Source organism: Megachile rotundata, chromosome 8 (assembly GCF_050947335.1).
Source record: "Megachile rotundata isolate GNS110a chromosome 8, iyMegRotu1, whole genome shotgun sequence".
NCBI classification, from domain to species: Eukaryota; Metazoa; Arthropoda; class Insecta; order Hymenoptera; family Megachilidae; genus Megachile; species Megachile rotundata.
In genome coordinates this window covers 10,684,886-10,702,900 of record NC_134990.1, presented here as the reverse complement: position 1 = coordinate 10,702,900, position 18,015 = coordinate 10,684,886, and the positions used below count along the sequence as shown (strand labels likewise).

Genomic DNA, 18,015 nt, shown 5'->3' with positions numbered 1-18,015 from the left:
TTTACCCATGCAAAGTAGATTTCTACTAGCAGTGTACTATTATTCTTATATTCTAGGAGGGCCATCTAAAATTGTGTAATAGCCAAATGTTTTTCCAGATCTAGTACCTATTTTTCTATGGATGATAAGAAATATTGTTCTAGTGGTCACACTGTTACTAGTAACCGGTAGTGTATAAGAAGACTCTGTTGTAGGATGCGTAAGAAGGAAACGTGGGTTAAGTTTTAATTTTGTAAGGAATTTAAACAGTTATTGTCCATGTGTATTAATCAAATAAATATGTTTCGTCAAGTAAGTTACAAAAGGTAGTGTAACATAGAATGTACTGAAAATGTATCATCTATATTGTTAAATATACCTTTTTTAGGTTATACCCAGAATCATACCAAATATTTCCACACCAAGAAGTATACAAATGTGTACTGCCACTGATAATGTAAAGTTGGAAAAGAGTGAGTAAGAAAATTGAACACTTTTAGATATACTTATTAATAATTTCTCAAAGGACATCATTCATAATATGTACCATTCATGAACTTTATTTTTTAAGCGTGTCTCATTTCTTTTGTCTTTGAACATATTAAATGTTTTGAATGTAATGTGTTATGTTTACTAGTTAATATAGTTTGTTTTTATATTTTACGTTTTTCCAAGCCCTCTGTTATAATAATATTTCGTTTCTTCATTGTTTTCTTCTTAGTAGCAAACAAATGCCTGATTGCTTATTGTCATTTTTGAGTTTATTGTTATTATTTTTCTTCTTATTTAATCGTCTTGACATGTAACACAAGAATTATAAAAATTTTAATTATCAAAATAGAATATTGATGTAAGGAATTTAAATTCTGAGATAAATAATAAAAGAAATAAAATAAAATAGTTGTCTTAAAACTAAGAAGATTAAAGAACTTTTAGTATCAATTTTAATTAAAGTTTGAAACACTGATTATTAATTTGGAATATTATATTGAAATTTTGTTCTTTAACTTTTACAGCAATAAATCAAGTTACCTTATTAGGAAGGGTAGGCATTGATCCACAAAAAAGGGGTAACCAGGAACATCCTGTTGTTGTATTTTCTCTTGCCACGCATAATAATTACAAATATCCAAATGGTACGTTAATAAATTTTATAATTTTAGAGGTCTCATAATTTAATATCGCAAATATAGATTTGTGCATTTAAATGCAAAAAGGTTTTGAATTTGTTGTATTTTGTTCAGTTTATTAGTAAAGTACTTGAAAGACGTAACTATTTTCATAAAAATTCGAAAAAACATTTATACAATTAAGTATAAATATGTTCATAAAATTGTAACTAAAGTTTGTTTCAAATCAAAGAAGACTGCATGCGAAGTTTACTTATTTTAAACAAAATTTCAGGTGATTTTATGCAAAAGACAGAATGGCATAAAGTATGTGTTTTTAAACCAAATTTGCGTGACGCAGTTTTCAATTATTTAAAGAAAGGACAGAGAGTATTAGTTTCTGGGAAAATAAGTTACGGAGAATTTAAAGACGAAGAAGGTATTACGAAGCCCAGTACTGCTGTAATAGCGGATGAAGTAATATTCTTTCAAACACAACAATGATTTATAAAACTTTATATAGCTTATTATGTATATTTTTTTTTAATAAAATATAAAAAATTGATGTGTAAGTAATTTTGTTACCAAAAAATATATGTTTTTATTATTTAAAAAAAATGTTCATAAACTCATTGAAAAGCATAATTCATGCTCCAGCATTATATCGATGACAAAGTTTCTTTCTCCTTAGATTTCTTCCTTGTGACACTTTTAACGTTGCTCTTGAAGAGGAATAATAAATTGACTCAAAATTTACCTTAATAAGTAAATAAATCTCTATTTACACATTGCTAATTCATTTGCAATGAGTTATACAATGAACGATCCATATTTTCCTAAAATTGTACAAGTTTTATTTTATACAGAACCTTTAAAAAGAAAATGAAACATAAACTTTCTTAATAAATCGAACGAGTAGTCTGTAAATGCTAGAGAAAAGACCGTTTTTCTCAATAGCGTCGATATCGTTCAAAACTCTACGATGTGTACACATGTAAACGGTATATTTCTAAAGATATGTGATAACCCGAATTGAAATCGTAATCGAGATCAAAACGTGGTACTTCAAAGTAACACATTCCCTTTTTTTTTCCTTAACCGTTGTCGGTGAACATAAACAGTACATCCACAAAATTATAAAGATGTTATATGATTACGTATCAATAAATAAATTTCAAAATCTTATGAACTTTATATTAACATTACAAATGTACGGCACATCGAAAGATTTAAATTCATTTTACGGTCTGAATTCGGGTTATTGCCTTTAAGAACACAATTTGTGTACGTATTGTTTTTTTCTTTTTTTTTTGTTCTTTTAAATATATTTATCATTAATATAAATCATTCTTTTACGAAACTATATACACGAAACAAAAGTTTTTCTATGCATCCGCATTTGTTACTATAAAAATTTCACGGAGATCACAGTATACAAATAGCCAAATACAATTGTTTTTATTTCCATTTATAAATCTCTCTAATGCACTATTTATTTTCGCGGGTTTAATCTCTCTTTCACTCACGCGCGCACACACACACACACACACGTGCATCACACTCTCTTATTCTGTCACTGGTTTTTCCTATTCTTTCCTCGTCTCACAAATTCGTAACAATATTTCGTACTTCATGTCCGTCTTTTGTAGCGATTCCTTTGAAAAAATACGATCTTAAAACCTGTTCCTAATCGTACACACGCCTTCGGTCCCTAGTCACATTTTTTTTATCATTTTAATAGCCTAGGGTCCGTTGGCGAGGAATGTGAGCCACAATCGCATCGACAACGAACATAGAAATTTTGAATATAAATTTCTCTTCGGTAGTAAAATATATATATATACATATATATATATATAATATATATATATATAATATATAGAGATTTATTTTATACATAAATTTATATTCATATATGTATATGCATATATATGTATACATATGTGTATGCCCATATGTATACATATATAACTCTGGCCCCAAATTCCATAAAACTCTTTCATATTTTTTTTTTTACTACTTAATAGAGTTCGTTATTATTTTTTCTTAATAGTTTATCAACTTATTTACAGATGTCCGCGATTTAGGTATACGAACAATCCTTACAGTCGTTTTGACAGTTCCAAAACGATGACACGCTTTTTCTTCTCCATTTATACAGATTACTATAAACGCATACATATATGTATATATGTAATTATCGACGATTAGATTGGCACAACTGAGTGGGTGCAACGGGAAACTAGTTTAAGTTTTATCAAATTCAAGTATTTACAGGATAGATCTTCCTTTCTTCTCGTACAAAAGTAGATCCTTTACAAGATTGAACTAACATTACCTTTTATATTACAGTAATTGTTTTTATAAACTTATGTAAAGTTTCTCTTTTTAAATAAAAAAAAATTCTTTCTTTCAATAAATTTGATCTCTCGTTAACAACTAAGCATATTTCACCACGGGCAATTTATCTTTGAGCTAAATTTTACATCACAGAATAACTTTGGAATAAAATACCTTTCGATCCGTTTCCCGAACACCGATTTGTACATTCGTCGATAACGACCCTATCCAAGCCTGTTCTTTTTTTTCTCTCTCTCTAAATTAGTTCGTTGTAGAAGCGAGAAACGTTTCACACTCGCGCACGTGCGTTTACACGGAGGATGGAAAACAGATGGCGGAATATCCGCGAAAGTTTTAGCTTCATCGAAGCGTCCTTCACAATTGCAACACGACAATTGGCTGCCGGTTTTTCGTAGGCGACCAATCATCTTACGATTCGAAGCGCGCGGAAATTTGAACCGCGTTGATTATTCGATCGTTAAGTAGACTCAGAATCGGCAAAGAACTGGACATTGTTGAACATATTGTTGCGACCAACGTTCAAACGAGAATTTTTTAACGGTTCCGACCGCTACATTAGTAGATTTCTAAAAGCAAATCGGTACGTTACCGACCGAGCGAGACAAGAAGATTCTTCTTGATAGTTTTCGCAGGCTGATATCCGTAAACTTGTTGTTTTTCAGTCTTTTGTCATTACATACGTCCCGGAAACGTCGATGACTCGGCAGCTTTCGATTAATTTTCTCACAAATCTTCTTACGTGAACGGTGATTCCGACAGCTGACTCGGAAACAGATCTCTTCGAACGTTTCTTACAAGCACGGTCGTTGTCGTAAATGATCAGGGTGACAAGGACGTGCTGCAGCAAGGAATCCATTTTGTCAGTCGACAGAAATACGTAGCTGAATCAACGTTATGTCTCGCGTCACTTCTTCTCTTCCGACTCCTGATTAGTTTTTACCAGGTTATACGCGTGACTTCTGTATTTTGCAGGTGGGTCGTGAAGAGGTAGTGGTTGTTGCGGTTGCGATTGTTGCTGCTGTGATTGTTGTTGTTGTTGCTGTTGCTGCTGCTGTTCGGTAGATAGCTGACTCATGCTAGACATCGAGAGGTCTGTTGGCATATCGGTTTCCGGCTCGACGCCATTTCCGCCTTCTTCTTCCGGTTCTAATTTTATCCGCATTTGCTGACGCAGCAAAGATATGTTCTTTATGTTCTTCAGCTCTGTTGGGTTTCGCAGAAATCTGAACAAGAAAATTGTGTTGTTTTAAAGCTCATTCCTTCTTACATTTATAGTGCAATTATATTAATAAATTTCTTGTGTTTAAATTGAAGATGGGGATATTTGCATTCAGTAATAAAATCTTATCTTGAAATATAAATTTCTTTTTTCTTAATTTAAGAATATACACTTCTGTTCAAAAGTCATAAATTATTTATTAGATATGGTAATCAGTAATTTTGTAGTATACATTTTTTAAATTATGTAACAGCTTTACTATTATATTCATGCATATCTATATATATTACATAACTCAGACAAAATATTTCTGTTACAATGTAAATCAATAAGTACAATAGTACAATGTTAGGTTAGGTTATGTTATGTTAGGTTAGGTTAGTATTGACATATTTTGTCACTAACTGATTTACATTGATTATAATATTAAGGGAAATGTTAATAGAAATACTATTACAGAAATTAAAGACAAAAATAAGTTATTAGCATATTGAACGTTTTAGAGTCAATATTTATTGTGTGAAGTAGAACATGTTTTAATTAATGATTTCAGTAAAGTTTTAAATAAATTAGATTATATAATTGATTCCTTTTTTTCTGAATATCATAACGGTTCTAATAATTCTTTAGATTTTTGTTAAATTTTACTATGACTTCTGAGATAGGAGCGTACCTAGGTCTGGGTATGTTCTTTCATAAAAATGATACAATTTTGATTTTCAGAATATTGAATAAAATAACACTATATTAGATTATCCGGAAAGCTTAATAAATCTTTTCTCAGTAAACAGTAGAAAATTTAGTAATACTTTGAGGCAGTCCAAAATATACAGAACTTTGTACAGTCCAGGATAAAAGTAAAACTTTTACGTTACTTTTATGTAATAATCTAAATTTACAAGCTTTAAAATATGAAAGTTTCCAATTCTATAAATAAAAAAAGTGTTTAAATTTAAATTGTTTGTCAGAAAAAAAATGTAAATTTCATATGAGACGTTTTGCAACCGCAACACCTTCCGGATAAAAAAATACACATTTTTTGTCGTTTTGATCGTAAATTAAAGGTAAAAAAATAATAACGCAGAACTTACTGGTAACAATGTCGTTCTCCTTGAACCTTTCGTAAAATATTCACACGGTAATAGTATCGTAGAGCTCTACTCATTTTATCGTAATTCATGGAAAGATGATTTTTCTGAATGCCCCAAAGTCTCGCGAGTCCTGGAGGATCGACGATTTTGAAAACACCCATTTCCCGATTTTTCCACGCGATGTAGTGTGTGTATCGTTGTGAAGGATCGTTTAATAATTGTTGAAGGAAGTCCCACAGAAGTCTACCATCTGCAATAAAGAAGAATCATTTTAGTATAACGTACATTTTAATTCAATTATAGGCAGAAGTATGTAATTCAATTTTATATTAATAAAAATATTACAAAATTATTGTCAAATTGGTGCTGTCTTAAATTAAATAAATTTAGAAAATTTTTCAAATATTTAAATTCTCAAAATTTTAGGTTTTCAAATGCCCAGATATTTACAATTTTAAATTCCCAAATTTCTGACTATCAAAAATTAAATTCTCAATTTCCTAAATTTCCAAATTCTTCAATCTTTCAATCCCAAATGTCAAATTTTCAAAAATTCTAAACTTCCACATCTCATTCGCCTTTCCCACAAAACATTATACATTACAGAGTTAATTAAACGTATCAAAGCATGGTCAACAAGACCCCAGTGAAGTGTCATAAAAATTATCTGCTAAATTAGAACAAAAATTGCTAACAGAAACGACTTTCCTCACACAAGAGGAAACGACTTTCCTCTCTCAAAAGAGGAAGTTTATAAAAAAAGCGCTTACTGGTATTAGGTTCTGGGGAATCGTTGGGGAAAAACTCTCTGGCAACGTTGGTAGTGTTCGTCCTGAAGGCACCGGGCGTCAAAGGCATCATGGGCTGCGTAAGGGTAGGGCTGAGCTGATCCTTAACGCAAACTTCGCTTAGCCTTTGGGCGGCGAGGGCTGTGGGCGTAGCTGGCGGGCTTCCTGTTGCCGCTTGTTGATTATCCTCGTCCGAATCGCTCTTGTAAACCTGGCTCTGATTGCTCTCCATGTGTCCCGGCGAACCTGCTTGGCTGTCCACGGACGGCGCCGGCGATAACGTCACCGAATTCGCGGACATTAACGAGGCCAAGTTTGCGGTGTACGAGTTCTCCGTCCAAGTCGGTGTCGGTGGATGAGAATGGGGGCTAAGGGGATACGCGGACGGCCTCGTGGGCGTCACGGGGCTACTGGGCAGATACCTTTGGAATTGGTTAAAGTCCCTAGCCAGCATCGACAGCACATTGTGCAACACGTCGCCCGCGCCCGGGCATCTTTCGCCCAGGTCCGCTTTTGTTAACAGGCAAAGCGCTTTGCCGTTCATTTGGAACATGTCCATGTCGAATTTGGGCAGGTCGAACTCTCGCTCCGCCCATCGCAGGAACGTCGCCACATCCTCGCGGGACCACAGCCTTGGATCCGAAGCTGTTAAAAAAATTCTTTTGTTAGTTTTCTTTGTTTTAATGAAATATCTTTTTTTCTTATATAAGAAAGTAAACATTAATTAATTATTTACATTAATTTTATTAATTCTTATTAATTATCATACAATTAAATTCATTTTATCAATTTTTTATTAATTAATGTTTTTGTTAAGCATTAAATAATTAAATTAATTTTATCAATTTTTTATTGATCAATGTTTTTGTTAAGCATTAAATAATTAAATTAGTTTTATCAATTTTTTATTAATCAATGCTTTTATTAAGCATTAATTAATTAAATTACTTTTATCAATTTTTATTAAGCATTAATTAATTAAATTACTTTTATTAATTTTTATTATGCATTAATTAATTAAATTGATTTTATTAATTGTTATTAATTATTAATTACCAAAATTAATTTTTAATTCAATTTAAAAAAACGAACATATTAATAATAACATTGTATTTGTTTAATAACAAAAGATTTCTGAGATAAAAAATAGCTATGGGTACTAAAAGACCCTAAAGACCGTCGATCATTCAAAGTTCAATAAATAATTCATAAAGTTTAAACAATGAAGTTGCAAACAAAAAAGTTTTAAACTACATAGTTCAATTCATAGTTCCATATAATTAAATGATTTTTTAACTAATTAATTACTACTAATATTTGGTAATTAATTCATAATTAAATTTCTTTAATTAAGAGTCAAATTGTAATTATCATACGGACGATTATAATTTGATTCGATGATTAATTACTGGAAGTAATTAAACTCCTCTTAATTACGAAATAAATTACAATTGTTTGAATAATTTCTTAATTGAAAATTAGACAAATTATTTTATCTCATAATTAAAGAGATTTTAATTATGTAGAAAACCACTTATGGAATAAAATTAAAATGAGAAATAAAAAAATTTTAAGTTGGAATGAAAGCAAATATTAACTGAAATTTAGAGAAAGAAATATATAAATAAATATTAATATGTTGATTATTATAATTTTACTCCTTTTTAAAAAGCCTGAAATATCCGCATATAATTTTCTAATAGTGTACTAAAATTTTTAGAACTTATATTGTGGACGCCATATGCGAACTTATATGGCGCCAAATTCAAATCGTATACCGCCAATTCAGATCGCACGGCGCTAAATTCAAATCGCACGGCGCCAAATTCAAACCACATGGCGCCAAATACAAATTTTAAATTACAATTATCGTTTCTGTGCTCTCCAATATCGACATTCCAATAAGAAATGTAAATTCTTTTAAATGAATGACATTAATATAAAAATATATATTTTGCAAAAATTACCACCATTAGTAAAAGAACTATATTTAACTGTACTCAGAAAAGATTTATGATTGTCACATAAAGTGTTTGCTTTCATCACTAAAATTTAACAAATTGCAGGAGTTCAACTCACCGAGGCTTGTTGGCAAGTGCGTCTTGAAGTCTAGAAAGGGGCTGGGCGATGGATGAGAGGGTGGAAAATTCATGGCAGGGCTGTATCGCCAAAGTAACTCTGTAGGGCTGAAAGGCAATGATATACCCGGTGGTAGTCGAGACTCCATACCCGTCACTCCACCCCCGGCCGAAACCGGCGGCAATTGCGGCAACTGGATCGACGGCAACAATTTCATAACACGCCTTGTTTTGTGTCCTCTCTTTCCTGAAATCAGTAAAATACAATGGTCAATTTTCTCTATTAAAAGCGTATAGGTCTGCGGAATTAACGACACCGTAATTACAGCCGCAAAATGACGGTCGAATTGCTGCCGCAATTTTGCAACAAAGTTTATACCGCGAAATTCAATTTGTAAATAATGGAGCATTTTAAATGAGAAACACTGTTAAGTTTTAATAATAGTATTTTATGTTAATCAAATATCGTTCAACGTACTTGTATGAATAGAACATGTATTGTCACAACATGAATTATTTGCGAATAATAAGCAAATATTAAAATATGATTTAAATTATAATCCTTTTTAAAATGGTTATTTCTCGTAGTATTAAAAGTGAGATTAAATGTTAAATAATGATAATGTTAAATTATTTATCGACAAAAAATGTAGAAACGTTTACATGCATCGAGATGTGTAGTGCGCATGCGCAGCCGTGTCATGCGCATGCGCACGCAGCGTCTACGCAACGCAGTGTCTACGCAACGCAATGTTTTCTTCGCGTATATTTACTTTGTTCAAGAAAACATTTTGTTTCGTCTTTTTGGAATACCGTATATATTATATAATCTCACACACTGCGTCCTTATCTCAAGTATTGTTTAAAACTGATTAATCGTCTGTTGTCATACATATTATCACATTATTATTAGGTTATATAACACGTTGTAAGTACTTTACCCTCGTATGTAGGATATTTAAGACGAATGATTGAACGATATTAACCTATAAATACATTAAATTATTTTTAACAAGGACAGTAACAAAATGTTTTTGTAATAATTTTTGTGTAATACATAATAAGAAAAAATGATACAAAAATAAGGAACAGTAAAAATGTAAGTGCAATTGAAAATTCATTTATTCCTCTACTGTTAACACTTTAATTACTACTTAAATCAATTGATTTCGGCAAACAGTTGCATAACGCGAGGAAGCGTGTTAGATGAATGTAATCAATCGGGAATTCAGAACGGACATTTTTTAACTTAGAGGTCGTGACAAGCCAACGAAAGCAGGAAGTCGTGCCGGAAGTCGTAATCAATGCAAGAAATCGCTCGAGAATGATCTTCAGCACAAAAAATTGCCTTTTCAATCTTCGTTAGAATCTTTCCGAGTGCAGCCAACCGAATCTGCGTCTAGTATTTAAATCCAAATACATTACTGACAAAAATAAAAAAAGAGTACCATATCTGATTTTATTTCACACTAAATGATGATAAAACAATGTATTGTATCTAGTACAATAATCAGGAACAATTAATCTTGCATTCTTTCTGCCATAGCCCCTAGACGATTACAAACATATGTCAGTACACTAATTTATCACTATGAGAAAGTACTCGAAACAATTTTTCACAACTTTCAACATTTCAATTTTTCTTTAGACTCATCGGAACATTGGAATTTCGGGATTCTAAACTAGCAATATAGGGAAAGGGGAATCTAGGGAAATATGGTTCTAGTGAAATAGAGATCTAGGCAAATAGGGATCTAGGGAAACATGGATCTAGGGCAATATGAATCTAGGGAATTAGGGCTATATCGAATGAGAGATCTAGGGAATTAGGAATTTAGGGAAATGAGAATCTAGGGAATTTGGAATCTAGATAATTAGGGATCTAGGGAATTTGGAATCTAAATGAATTAGAGATCTAGAGGAATATGAATCTAAGGAATTAGGGATTTAGGGAATTTTAAATTTAGAGAATTGAGGATCTAGGGAGTTTTGAATCTAGGGAATTTGGAATCTAGGGAATTTTGAATTTAGAGAATTGAGGATCTAGGGAGTTTTGAATCTAGGGAATTAGGGATCTAGGGAATTTTGAATTTAGAGAATTGAGGATCTAGGGAGTTTTGAACCTAGAAAATTAGGGATCTAGGGAATTTGGAATCTAGGCGAATTAGAGATCTAGGGAATTAGGGAATTCTGAATTTAGAGAATTGGGGATCTAGGGAGTTTTTAATCTAGGGAATTAGGAATCTAGGGAATTCTGAATCTAAGGAATTGGGGAGCTAGGGAAATAGGAATTTAGGGAATTAGGGAGCTAGTGAAATAGAGATTTAGGGAAATAGGGATCTAGCGATATCTGGTAGAAATCTATGATCCCAGATTCTAGGGATATAGGAATTTAAGAATATACGTCTCAATTTAACAACATACACTTTTCTTGTACGGTATATGTATACTAAAAATGAATAAAAAATTAGTTCTCCACTGTGAGCAGACTTAATATCTACTAATATGCATATGGTGCTGTAGACACTTTTTTTAATCGCCGTCTACATGCAATGGTAAAGGTCTATTACGTATACGGTTGAAAAACGTATTTGCGACGTATTTATTGTTTTTGCTAGTATATACGAAGGAATTTCAGTAAAGCTGAATGACATAATTCTATCTAGGGTGAGAAACAGAAGGCGCACACAGGTGGTAGCGATAGACGTACGAGAATGTAAATACAAACGTAAACAGACGCGAAACGAGTGTTTTAGCCGATCTTCGTTTTCCTTAATGTCAGAGGTTCGTTATTCCTTATTCATAGTTCTTACGTAACTAACGAGAACACATAAACGAAGCTACTACAATTTGGTCGACATTAGCTATCCCACGCTTTGCAAGATTCGCTTATGAGCAAACTTTATCTTGACATTTAAATCTGACGGATAAACGCATGTGCATTTTCTTCTATTCTCAGTGAAATATTGAACATGTTTATAGATATGTATTTGGATTTCATTTTCATAAATTGTTAGTGACAATTACTAGTAAATAATTTTAGATTAATGATTGCAAATAGTAATTGTTAAATAATATTAAGAATTATTAATTGTAAATTAATTGTTAAAACTATTAATTATAAAATAATTAAACAATTATAGTTTAAACAAACTGTTAAATAAAATTAATTATCTCAAATATAAATTAATATACAAAATTATTTATTAACTGATTATGGCCATATATAAATAATGATCTATATTTATTAATAACAAATGAATTATTTATTAAAATACTATAGCAATAAATTTGACTACAAACATTTTTACTAAAAAATGTTTTCAAACAATAAAATGTATATACATATAAGTTCCTTGCTTGGCATACGCCATTTTAAAAATCGCGTCTCAGTGCATGAAGATAAATATGTTTAGCGAAAGAAAAGCGTGAAACTCGAATTGAGCACGAATTCGTTTCGGTTTAAAGTAAAGGTAGAAGGCGGAAGATCCTTGAAGATGATTCAAGATTTATCGCAGAGGGAAGAGTCGATTCTCTTTTCTTCCGGGTACTCAAACGTTTCCTCTCTCCTTCTCTCTTTCTTTATCTTCACGGCAGTTTCAAATTTCTGTCGAGCTCCATTATGAAGCAATCTACTATTGATTTATCGATAACACGGGATACATCAACGATAAAACAAGCTGATTCACTACCGTTTCAATACAAAGTATTAGCTACTAATTGACTAACCATTCGAGCAAAAAAGGTATTCAATTGTGTTCGTTTCTGCAAAGAATTAAACGGTTTTAATAAAAGGTTTACAGTTATACATTAAAATACGGTTTGACGCGGTTTGATGACGATGTATTGCAATATGGCGTCTTATGGTGCCATGGTTTTGATGGAAAATCAATATGGAGATATTTTATAATTTATATTTTACCATGAGTCAATTTTTATATTTGAAAATTTAGAAGTACAGAAATTTTTAGTTTTTCAATAAATAAATTTTCACATTTTAAGTTTCTATATTCTAAATTTTTCACTTACCAATTTTTCAAATTTAAAGTTTTCAAATTTTTAATTTTTCAATCACCACCTTGTCAAATTTTTAATTTTTCAATTACCATCTTGCCAAATTTTTAATTTTTCAATTACCACCTTGTCAAATTAAAAATTTTCCAATTACTATATTTTTAAATTCTAAATGTTTCAATAATCAAATCTATAAATTTCAAATTTCGCACTCACCAAATTCTGAAAGTTTCACTTTCCAATTTCCCAAACTTTCAAATCACCACATTTCAAAATTAATAATTTTCATGTCACAAAATTTTCAACTCTTAAATCTTCCACCAACCTCACATTTCTAAAATGTTCATAAATAATATACTTCATACTGTTCATACTGTAAATAAAGTATGTAATAATTATTGTGTTGCAATTTACTAAAAAATTGCCTATATAAAACTACTAATACAAACTTTACACTAAGAAAGTTGTTTTCATTAAAAGAAGCTTAACTCCTACGACAGGTTAAGTATACAACTAACCTAATATTTTAAACTCACAAAAAATCAGTTTATTGTCACTTATTTTATTAAAGATCTACGATAATAATTGAATATTATTGAAGATATACAATAATAATTTAATATTATTGAAGATAAGGTAACTGTAACACTATAACCTTTAAAATTGTTCATACCACAGTTATGGTGTCAGGTTAATTTTCTCGGTTCTTCGAGATCGTTGAAAGAAGTATCGTTCAGATGTCGCAATCTAAGAATAAGAGACGGTGCAACAGATTACATAATACCGGCTGTGCATCTATAGAGAACCGCAAAGAGTGAAGACTTTCTCCGATCTCGGTGCACTGTGTTTACCTCCTCTATAATTCACGTTACGCTCCAACTGCACAATGATTTATCGACCGTGCACTCCGTAGATCAACGATTATATGGATTTCGATATTCTTGCGTTCGAGAGGGTTGAATCGATACTACACTAGTTATAACGCCACTGACGGCTATTAAGGTAACTAAATGGGACTTGGGTGGGCCTTTAAACGTCTTTAAATGTCGAGAGAATTATTTCAGAAATTACTGATATAATTAGTCAAATACTTTTTTAATAATAATATATGTAGTTTATATGTATTAATGTGTTTATGTATACTTGACAGGTTTTAAATTTTATAATTTTCAAGTTTGAAGGTTTTTGACTATTAGTTTTTGTACTTGAAAATTTTTGAATTTTTATATTTATTAATTAATATTTATATGTATTTCGAATTTTCAAATTACTAAATTATACATTTTTTTATTTTCAAATCACTGAATTTATAAATTTTTTATTTTCGTGTTAGCAAATTTCAAAATTTCAAATTCTTAATTTTCAATTTCCAAAATTTCAAATTCCAAAATTTCAAATTCCAAAATTCCAAATTCTTAATTTTCAAATTCTTAATTTTCAATTTCCAAAATTTCGAATTCTCAATTTTCAATTTCCAAAATTTCAAATTCCAAAATTTCGAATTCCAAAATTTCAAATTCCAAAATTCCAAATTCTTAATTTTCAAATTCTAAGATTTCAAATTCTTAATTTTCAATTTCCAAAATTTCGAATTCTCAATTTTCAATTTCCAAAATTTCAAATTCCAAAATTTCGAATTCTCAATTTTCAATTTCCAAAATTTCAAATTCCAAAATTTCAAATTCTTAATTTTCAAATTCTAAGATTTCAAATTCTTAATTTTCAATTTCCAAAATTTCAAATTCCAAAATTTCGAATTCCAAAACTTCAAATTCCAAAATGTCAAATTCCAAAATTTCGAATTCCAAAATTTCGAATTCCAAAACGTCAAATTCCAAAATATAAAATTCCATAATTTCGAATTCCAAAACTTCGAATTCCAAAACGTCAAATTCCAAAATTTCGAATTCCAAAACTTCAAATTCCAAAATGTCAAATTCCAAAACGTCAAATTCCAAAATGTCAAATTCCAAAATGTCAAATTCCAAAACTTCGAATTCCAAAACTTCGAATTCCAAAACGCCAAATTCCAAAATGTCAAATTCCAAAATTTCAAATTCCAAAATTTCACATTCCAAAATTTCAAATTCCAAAATTTCAGATCCACAAATATGTAAAAATCAATGTTTCTAAAATACACAAACTATAAATTTCCAGATTCAAAATTATCACAAAAAAAAAGAAAAACGTAAGACATATTATGCAATATAAAGTAAAGAAACATTCAACATGATAAGTGCAGAAAAGAAAGAAGTCAAGCGTAAAGGAAGCAAACAGAAAGCAAGGAAAAACAGATTATACCGAATGGAATTATATTAGCAATTTTTGTTTACGAGACAGTTACAGCATTGGGTTATCGGTCAGCGGTATGAATTCGACGTCATTACATTCTCTTTTAACACCGAGTAATATTATTACTTAATATGCTTCACCATTTTGCTAATTATATCAATTAAATTTAATTAAACTCCAATTACGTTCAATTAAACGATTCCTAAAATGTCACCAGACCTATCTTATAAAACATAACAAATTACAATAAATTACAGCTCATCAGAATTTTAAATTAAAATATGTAATATCGGTATTTAATAAAAACTTTGTAATATCAGTATTCAAATTTGACATATCATGTTCAATAATTGCAAATACTTGAAGTTTTATAGATATCCAAAAAAATATTTAACTTATCAATACATAACGCTATGGATTTTCATAATTTTATTTTAATTAAATGTTATGATGGACTTCAACGACAATTAGAAAAATAAAATATCGTTCGAGTCACGCACGACGTAATTGACGCATGATGCACTCATAAAAACATAAAAATAAAAAATTTTAAATATTATTAGAATATCAGTTTTTGTTATCAGTTATATTACTATTGTACTTTATATACTATTGAAAACAATATTTATTTTCCACCACAATTAATAGTAATAATAGTATAATATATTAAATTTTAATATCTCACATTAAATCGATAAGTAAAACCTGTTACGTCACTGATTGTCCCAAAACAAAATTTTTCGGTTTGAATTTTCCCGCCGTTCGAGGTCACGTCTTGTTTAGATCAATATGGCGGGATATTTTCCGATCGCTCCCTCGAGGATCACTAACCTTCACCGTTTAGCAGTGCCATCTAACTTCGACGACGGGGAAGGATCACAGTTTACAGTAAGTGGAGGGCGTTGATTTGTTTGTGTGCGTTGCTTCACCACTGACTGGCTATCTCGGCCCGCATCACTCTTTTCTGATTCTGTTTCTCTCTTTCCTTCTTTAATCCGTGGGGAGAACCGAGAAAGTACTTCCTCGTGAAGTGTCGGCGAGAGCATGACGTAAGCGGACACACGAGCATCGGGTTCACCGACCAACTCAAGGTCGCGAAAACTCCACTTTTCTTCTTTTCCTCGATATTCTCAGGTTTGTTCCTCGGTTTACATACATCAATTCTTTTCTATTCACCTGTTGTTCGATTGTTGGATTGTGTTAAAACGTGTATAGTGGAACGTACATTATAACGATTTACATTTCAAGATTGACAGGTTGATATATCTTACATTCACAGCTTTCAAGGTAACAAATTTTTTAATTTATAAAAATTCATATTAATAAATTATCAAATTTTATAATTATTGTAATTCTAGATTTTAAAATTTTCCAGTTGTCAAATTTTCAGTTTTCAATTTTTTAAATTTCAATTTATTTAAATTCATAAATTTATTAAACAATCTGTTTCATTCTACAAAACACGTAAATAATATGCAGACAGTTATAAACATAAATATTTAAATAAAGTTCAATAATTTGTCAATTACAATTATTATCAGCTATCAATAAATTCTTATTTTAGTGCTCATAAATAATTTTCGTTAAATTATACTATCATATTTATTCAATTATTATTATTTTACCATTATGTTATTTTTAAATTATTACTACTATGCTACTACTAATTTGTAGTACTATATTATTATTAAAATATTACTATTACACTATTATGCTATTATTAAATTACTACTATTATGCTATTATCAAGTCATATATAATCTGTTCTAAATTTGGCCGAAGTAATTAAGATCGGTTAGAATTGAATTCAGCGATAAAATAAAAATATCAGAGAGAGAGAGAAAGATGGCGAGAAAGGGGGAGAAGAGAGAGGGGGAAGAGAAATAGCGTACGAACAGAGGGATAAAGGAGAGGGTCAGTGACACGTCGTCGAACAGAGGTTTATCAGACGAACGAGCAACCCACGTGGTTAGTGTTCTCCGCCCTCTTTTATACCCTCAATCGCTTCACGACTATGAACTGCTCCCGGAAAAAGCGATTGCAAACTGCTTCTTACATTTTATATCATTTTTCCACCACCTTGAATTCGTTCAAATAATTTTCACCTATTTTTTCCACGTACTACAATTCCCACAATATATTACGTTATCTTAAATCATATTTTTTTACGGGTTTCACTTTAATTTACTAAAACATTTCGCAATAAATTTTTCACTCGTATTCGACACTCGTTGCGTTTAAATTACTCGGATTCTGCTTTCGAACATTTCTTTCACACATTGTAATTACTATTATACATTACACATTATAATTCTTATAATAGGTTTAGTGTGCTATTTTAAATCATCTGAAATTGTACGAAATGTAAACGAATTGTTATAAGTCTAGTTGTAACAGTTTAAGTTACAAATATTAATATAGTTCAAGTATTTATTGAAAATAAGAAATGCTTTCTTAAAGCGATACGTGACGCGCATGCGCGTGGCACACGTGATACAGCGCATGCGCAGTATCAGTATACACGCTATATTTCGTAAAAGATTGTCACGAAGAATCATTATTAAAGAATTGTTTTAAAACAAAATTTGAACCACAAATATACAATAAATCGAAACAATTTATAACCTATAAATTGTATAAACCTGTGCTATAATATTCTATTGTTCGATGTAAGATTTTGTACATAATAATCTAATAATGTTTAGGTTAGATATACTGTCAATTTTACGTGACTACAGACGTTTCCTAAAATCTGCACAATGTTACAAGTGTTATTAAAACGTGTCATCAAGAGCAGTTATTAAAGAATTATATTGAAATTAAATTTGAAGAATGAGATAATAAATTTGAAGATTGAATAAATCTACGTAATTGTAAGTTATCTATTCTGCCAAGTACAATTTTATACACAAATATTAAACCCTAAATAAATAAGCAGTGAATTTACTGTTGACATATGTACAATACAAGTTTATTGAAACATTCGAATTTAATCAACGATATTTATCAAATGTACTAACACTACTTAATAATTATTTTAATGCTTACAGTCAGCAAATATTTCTCACAGATTACTGTCAAACA

At 30.5% G+C, this 18,015-nt stretch overlaps 2 protein-coding genes across 6 annotated transcripts in view; one reads left to right on the top strand and one right to left on the bottom strand.

The window, feature by feature from the left end:
• mtSSB (mitochondrial single stranded DNA-binding protein) lies at nucleotides 1–1,653 on the top strand. 2 transcript variants are annotated; one of them, XM_012282132.2, is made up of 4 exons: nucleotides 1–305; nucleotides 368–452; nucleotides 996–1,115; nucleotides 1,384–1,653. In XM_012282132.2, exons 2-4 carry the CDS (start codon nucleotides 416–418, stop codon nucleotides 1,590–1,592), a joined length of 366 nt encoding a protein of 121 aa, XP_012137522.1. In that variant the 5' UTR covers nucleotides 1–305; nucleotides 368–415; the 3' UTR covers nucleotides 1,593–1,653. The 2 variants fall into 2 exon arrangements, with proteins under 2 accessions (XP_012137522.1, XP_003701968.2); XM_003701920.3 differs by having other exon boundaries at nucleotides 3–291.
• Nucleotides 1,654–1,840: 187 nt separating this feature from the next.
• The window catches only part of aop (ETS variant transcription factor anterior open), a 125,653-nt gene continuing 109,478 nt past the window's right edge, over nucleotides 1,841–18,015 (bottom strand). For all 4 annotated transcript variants that reach the window (XM_012282128.2, XM_076534653.1, XM_076534652.1 and 1 more), the window contains 4 exons: nucleotides 8,627–8,872; nucleotides 6,530–7,192; nucleotides 5,760–6,009; nucleotides 1,841–4,672 (listed from right to left, as the gene is read on the bottom strand). In XM_012282128.2, the coding sequence (XP_012137518.1) occupies nucleotides 4,354–4,672; nucleotides 5,760–6,009; nucleotides 6,530–7,192; nucleotides 8,627–8,843 (1,449 nt within the window). In that variant the 5' untranslated portion in view covers nucleotides 8,844–8,872 and the 3' untranslated portion in view covers nucleotides 1,841–4,353. The remainder of the gene's footprint in view (nucleotides 4,673–5,759; nucleotides 6,010–6,529; nucleotides 7,193–8,626; nucleotides 8,873–18,015) is intronic.

Bases quoted from the DNA above. Each gene is read 5' to 3' on its own strand.
- mtSSB (XM_003701920.3), top strand. From the start codon at position 259: ATGTGTATTAATCAAATAAATATGTTTCGTCAA. The intron at 453-995 runs GTGAGTAAGAAA...TAACTTTTACAG, and splicing joins TAATGTAAAGTTGGAAAAGA to CAATAAATCAAGTTACCTTA. The intron at 1,116-1,383 runs GTACGTTAATAA...ACAAAATTTCAG, and splicing joins TAATTACAAATATCCAAATG to GTGATTTTATGCAAAAGACA.